The sequence below is a fragment of the Denticeps clupeoides genome, unplaced genomic scaffold, assembly GCF_900700375.1.
Source record: "Denticeps clupeoides unplaced genomic scaffold, fDenClu1.1, whole genome shotgun sequence".
Lineage (NCBI taxonomy): Eukaryota > Metazoa > Chordata > Actinopteri > Clupeiformes > Denticipitidae > Denticeps > Denticeps clupeoides.
This window is the reverse complement of record NW_021629943.1, coordinates 31,918-38,466: the sequence shown is the minus strand read 5'-3', so window position 1 is coordinate 38,466 and position 6,549 is coordinate 31,918. Positions and strand designations below refer to the sequence as shown.

Below are 6,549 nucleotides of genomic sequence, written 5' to 3'. Positions count from 1 at the left end.
CGATGTAACGCACGGTGACGTAACACACGGTGACATAACGAGTGGCAATGTAATGAGTGGCGATGTAACAAGTGGCAATAACGCATGGTGGCGTAACGCATGATGACAACGTGTGGTGATGTAAAGCATGGCGACATAACACGTGGTGACGCAACACGAATTATCAGGGTGATGGTTAAATGCAGAGGACAAATTTCACTGTGTGCACCGTGTGCTGTGCTGCTGTGTATCACATGTGACAATCACTTTACTTTCACACGGGTACATTTACATTTACATTTATGGCATTTACCAGACGCCCTTATCCAGAGCGACTTACAGTCAGTAATTACAGGGACAGTCCCCCCTGGAGACACTAAGGGTTAAGTGTCTTGCTCAGGGACACAATGGTAGTAAGTGGGATTTGAACCTGGGTCTTCTGATTCATAGGCGAGTGTGTTACCCACTAGGCCACTACCACCCGGTTAAGTAACGTGCAGTGCCGTAATGTGCCGTGATGTAATATGCTGAAACATAGCATGTGGTGACGTAATGTGTGGCAACGTAACACTTGGCAACGTAACGCTTGGTGACGTAAAGCGTCGTGATATAACGTGTCGTAACGTGTTGTAATGTAACACGTCGTGACGTAACACGTCGTGACGTAACACATCGTGACGTAGCCCACTGTGAAGTAAATGATATCGTGGGTGGTTTTTAATAAAAGTTATGTAGGTAAAAGTTGCATTATACACTATAATATGCACAGTCTATGATAACATGTGCAACTGAAGCAGATTTTCTGCGTATGTACGATAATTTCAAGGTGCTGAAAGGTGGTTGGTTGTCTTCACCTCCACCGAAATAACTCCCTCCTGCCGGAGTAAAGGGTGAAGGAACCTGCGTAGCTCTCATTATCCTGGGGTTACACCACCGTAATGGTCTCATCAGCATTAAACGGACCGTGTTACACAAAATCAATGTGCTGCTCCTCGCCGCTCCTCACGATTCTGGGCAGGAAATGATGAAGTCAATACCAGGGGGCAGAACCCGGCGCCCAGGTTCTTCAAAGCGAGATCGACTGGGCCAGGGACCTTCCACCTTCCACCAGGAGAACCATCACCAGACTGACAACCAACTCGGAAGGTGTTTCCACTGTTACCTCATCTAACTGTGGCTTCAAACAGTAATAATCTTCACAATCACTGCTGACGGAAAATTAACATTTCAAATGGTGACAGTAATTAAACAAGATTTAACCACTGAGCATGTGCAAAATAACAGCGCTTGTAACGATGTTCCTGTTACAAACGAGTAATTAATTCACCGGGTTGAAAGGAAGGTCCTACCTGGAACAACAGCGCCACCTGGAGGCCGCAGGGAGGTCTGAGCACTGAGACTCAGCATCTTCCACGGCGTCTTCCAGGCATTTATTCATTTCTGATGGAGTTTAATAATTGCGCTCTTCATAAAAACAAGGAAAAAATCCCACTTTACGGTTTCAAAAGGGTGGCGTGGTTATTTCATCTGGAAGGCATCAGAGGATTTCCAGATACCCAGAGGAGAAGCCTTTCCCTCCACACGTATGGACTCGTTCCAGGGACCCGGCATGTCCAGGACCTCCCCGAGCGCTGACAACCGTGACTCACTGAGAAAGAAGCCGAGTAGATTTACTTCTGCAGCAACAGTGGGAGTTAAATAAACCGCGGGCTGATATTATTAATATCCGGGAAGGAGCAGGTCCTCGCAGCAGTGGAAACATCTAGAAATGGCGGACTTGGTGAGCTGGGTCATGGCTTGATAACCCTGCCACATTTCACACCGTGTGACCACGTACGGTCTTCTGAAGACCAGATCTTCAGATCTGCCATGATGACCTAAAAATATAATCTTAGGTCATTAGTAGGTTGAACATTAAAATATGTAACTAATTTACATTCTCCAAGGGTTCCGGGGCTCCGAATCCCTTTTAAGTGCTGCTACCAAGGCCCCATTTTTTACATTTCACATTTTCCTCAGACCTACAGCCTAATGAGGTTATAGATTTTGAAAATATAATAACCGGCTCTTAAAACCATAAGCCTCTGGTGAATCACCTTGTGAACGGCCTGTGGGAGGCACATTGTACATTAACCTACATACAGAGGACGTTCAGGTAGCCTACTTGGTTAAAGGAAAAGACAGGAACCCCCTCAAGGTGGCATAAGAGAAGAACTTATTTTAACGGGGTTAAATCAAGCTTTTTTGGCCACTTTTATTCCAAATTTCTTGGTGCTTCAACTCTACAAATAAAATCACACCTTTCACCAGGTACAAATATTAACAGTAATTATGGATATAGCATGAATTCACAATTCTTCTCATATTTGAGAAGCTCTTTCATATGAAACTTAAACCCCAAAAACCCATTTCCAGCCCTGCCACAAAAGGACCTGCTGAGATCATTTCAGTGCTCCTCTTCTTGAGGAGCACAAGGCTGGAGATCATTCTGTCATGCTGGTTGAGTTAGAATAGCAGATTTGATGCTTTAACAGGAGGATGATGCTTGAATTCATCGTTCTTCCTCTGTTAACCATGGTTACCTGCAAGGAAACACGTGCAGTCATCATTGTGTTGCATAAAATCTTCATCAAAAACTTCAATTAGAGAGGTTCAAGTGTTGTTAAGAAGGTCCAGAAAGTCCAGCAAGTGGGACCAGCAGGACCGTCTCCTAAAGATAATACATCTGAAATTTTGGGTCCCTGGCCCAGAACTTAAACCAATTGAGAAGTGTTGGTCAATCCTCGAGAGGCCTCGAAATTGTGACAAACTCCAAGCACTGATTATGAAGGAATGGGTCGCCATCAGTCAGGATTTGGTCCAGAAGTTGACTGACAGCATATCGGGGCGAATTGCAGAGGTCAATAAAAGCTTTGAAACTTATAAAATGCTTGTAATTATACTTCAATACAGCACAGAAACTACTGACATAAAAACACTGAAGCAGCAAACCTTGTCAAAACCAGTATCTGTGTCATTCTCAAAACAACTGTACAATATAATGAAGTGAAGTGATTGTCACATGTGATACACAACAGCACAGCACACACAGTGAAATTTGTCCTCTGCATTTAACCATCACCTTGAGTGAGCAGTGGGCACCATGACAGGCGCCCGGGGAGCAGTGTGTGGGGACGGTGCTTTGCTCAGTAGCACCTTGGCAGATCGGGATTCGAACCAGCAACCTTCTGATTACAAGGCCACTTCCTTAACCGCTAGGCCACCACTGCTCCCTATAGAGTTCTCTAGCTCGAGTATACCTTAACGGGACTACAGGATCTTGAAAAACTACATTTCCATCAAGGCCACTCTAATAAAGCGCTTTAAAGTAAGGACTCCGATTGGCTGAGAGAAAGCATGTGACCAAATTGAGCCAATCGCATTGCTTCTTGACCGGAAGCTGTCTGTTTCAGGAAGTGCACCGTGAGTAACTGTGAGAATGAATGTCAAAAGAGGGAGGAATGGATGTGGCTTGACGGAGAACAGAACAGATTTACTATTACTGATGCTTCCCGCCTGATTAATGATGTTTGTCAAGTTAACGCGGGGGAGTGCGTGTAAGCTTGCGTGCGGGTTTAAATTTCGCTCTCACAACTCATCCAGCAAGTTCCGAATCTGCCAGGCGCTGTCTGGTGACGTCACGGACTCCGATATCAGAATACAGGTGGATATTGTCAGGGCCTTCAGATACCCTTCATATTCCTATTAATTATTGTTGTTGTTGTTTAGGGATGGGTGCGTTCTGTCAGAGCCCAGAAGGAACATCTCTTCCTCCACGTGAACGATGGAAGCTCCCTTCAGCCTCTTCAAGTAGTAGCCACTTCGGAGCTGGACGCCCGGTAATTATTCTTCTGGGAATGTGGCAGAAACGGACTCTGGAAAATGTTCTGTTTTCTGTGTGCATGCCAGAGGGGTCACGTTTGGGAGTGCGGTGGACATCACTGGCAGCCTGGTGAAGAGTCCGAGCAAGAAGCAGAGCGTGGAGCTGCACGCAAAGCACATCCAGGTGGTTGGAGAATGCAGCCCTGTGGTAAAGATGTTCACATGTTCTCTCTGATCCCCATGCTGTTTCGCCATGCTGTAAATTCACCCATCAAACCGGTTACAGGAATTCCCTTTTAAGATCAAGGAGCGGCATTCCCTGGAGTATCTCAGACAGTTTCCCCATCTGAGGTGCAGAACGAACATCTTCAGTGCCCTGCTGAGGCTGCGCAGTGAGGCTTCCTCCGCGGTCCATGCATTCTTCAAGGTGCTGCTGCTGATGCTTGCTCCTCCTGTAGGTCTCCTCCTGAAGCGGGTCTTACCTGCTGATGTGTTTGTTTCAGGAAAACAACTTTGTTCAGATCCACACGCCAGTGATCACATCTAACGACTGCGAGGGAGCTGGAGAGCTTTTTCAGGTAGAGGTAGGTCTCCCATGCTTCTCCCTCATCAGTTTGTTCTCCATAAGGAACGTTGTCCAGAACCAGACATCCTGTGTCTGTAATAAGCCTGCAGGTAGAGAACCAACTCCAGATGCTGGGAACCAGCACTTCTTCTCGGTTCCCACCTTCCTGACGGTCTCTGGGCAGCTTCATCTAGAAGTGATGTCAGGGTGAGTGGGTTTGAAGTCAGTGAAGTGGAAGTGTGAAGCACAGCGCAGCACACAGTGTCACGGTGAAACGGGTCCTCTGTATTTTACCATGGCGGTTCGGGATTCGAACTCGCAACCTTCTGATTACGGGGCCCCTTCCTCACCCGCCAGAACTGCAGATGAGCGCTGTTCTTTCGCTCCTAATTGAATCCAGGGTAATAACGAATGTGCTTCGTTTCCCACGCCGGCCTTATTTATAGCTGTAGCTCTTCTGATTTAATATCTTTCCAAGACGAACAATCCGCCACACAAGGCCTGACGCTTCTTAGTAAAGGCTGCAGCAGTTCAGTATGAATAATAAAAAGCCAAACGTGAGTCTAACCATTCAGTCAATACGGTTGTGCAGATAATCAATATTAATGATATCTTTTTTTTTTTTACTTTAATTGATATCGATTTCGACTTGCTGTCGCAGGGCCTTTCCTGCCGTCTACACGTTCGGCCCGACCTTCAGGGCCGAGAAGTCGCAGAGCCGCCGGCACCTGGCCGAGTTTTACATGGCGGAGGCCGAGATCTCCTTCGCACGGTCGCTGCAGGACCTGATGGCGGTACGTGGATTCCCCTTCATTAGGAGGTAGTTAAAGTAGACGACTCAGGTTCACTCTGTTCCAGGTGATGGAGGGGCTCTTCAGGGCCACCACGGAGCACATCCTCACCTGCTGTGCTGAGGACGTGGCCTTGTTCCATAAGTACGTAGCGCCTGGACGCAGGGTAAGAGCGCAATTCAGCTGATTACAGACGTGTTGCCAGGTCCAGGTTTTTTTTAGCCATTATTTCTTTAATTTGCCCAATCTGGCAACATTGGTCTTGTTTAGTCTTTTAAAATTAATTTCTTGTTCTTGCTCTGTCCATATATATGTATAATAATAATTATATAAATAATATTTCCACCCACCAGGAACAAGTGGATCACATGCTTAGTAAGAAGTTCCACGTGTAAGTATATGGAATATTATTATTGTTGTTGATTTTGTCCATTTTAACAGCCATGTGTTGTTTCACCCCAGGATTTCCTACACCGAGGGAATAGATATTTTAAACCGGAGTTCCCAGCGGTTCTCCTTCCCAACGGAGGTGAAGAACGTGTTTTTTTTTATCGCGGTTCTCCTCCTCCTCCCGGCTTCTGCTTGAATGAGTTCTTGTGCTTCTCTGCAGTGGGGCTGTGACCTTCAGACAGAACATGAGAAGTATCTGGTGAAGCACTGTGGTGACGTCCCGCTGTTTGTGACGGACTACCCGTACGACCTGAAGCCGTTCTACGCTCGAGATAACCAGGACCAGCCGCGCCGTACGGTAAGAAATATTCCACACGCCTGTGAGCAGCGCGGGTTGATGGAATTGATGTTGAATGGCGGCTCTGGCAGTGGCGGCGGTGGACCTCCTGGTGCCCGGTGTGGGCGAGCTGTGTGGAGGGTCACTGAGAGAGGAGCGGCTGGAGCTCCTGAGGACACGGCTGGCGCGGTGAGACGGCTAATGTCTTTATCTGCTCATAAAAGTAATGCATTAATAATACGTACAGCGTAGTCGTGTAGTAAGCACATATTTACTCCCACAGGGCAGAGCTGGAGGACACGTACGGATGGTAAGAACACAAATTGGATCCATTAATGGTGAATTTTCAGTAGAACGTCGGTGCTCTGCGTGTGGCAGGTACCTGGAACTGAGGAAGTTCGGCTCGGTTCCTCACGGAGGCTTTGGGATGGGCTTCGAGCGATACCTGCAGTGCGTGTTAGGGGTGGACAATATAAAGGACGTGATCCCGTTTGCAAGATTTTCCCACTCCTGCCCTCTTTGAGGAACGACCTGGTCCTCCTCAACGTTGGATGAATTTCTCTTGTTCGTGTTTTTGAATAAATACATTTTAATACATTTCTGGGTGTATTTGTTCAATGTTTTCA

At 46.8% G+C, this 6,549-nt stretch overlaps 1 protein-coding gene across 1 annotated transcript; it reads left to right on the top strand.

The window, feature by feature from the left end:
• Positions 1 to 3,436: 3,436 nt before the first annotated feature.
• Positions 3,437 to 6,520, top strand: LOC114778001 (probable asparagine--tRNA ligase, mitochondrial). Its single transcript, XM_028967058.1, has 14 exons — positions 3,437 to 3,682; positions 3,748 to 3,857; positions 3,928 to 4,048; positions 4,127 to 4,267; positions 4,344 to 4,424; positions 4,509 to 4,612; positions 5,067 to 5,199; positions 5,264 to 5,362; positions 5,550 to 5,587; positions 5,659 to 5,725; positions 5,807 to 5,966; positions 6,016 to 6,112; positions 6,207 to 6,233; positions 6,302 to 6,520. Exons 1-14 carry the CDS (start codon positions 3,542 to 3,544, stop codon positions 6,444 to 6,446), a joined length of 1,464 nt encoding a protein of 487 aa, XP_028822891.1. The 5' UTR covers positions 3,437 to 3,541; the 3' UTR covers positions 6,447 to 6,520.
• Positions 6,521 to 6,549: the final 29 nt, after the last annotated feature.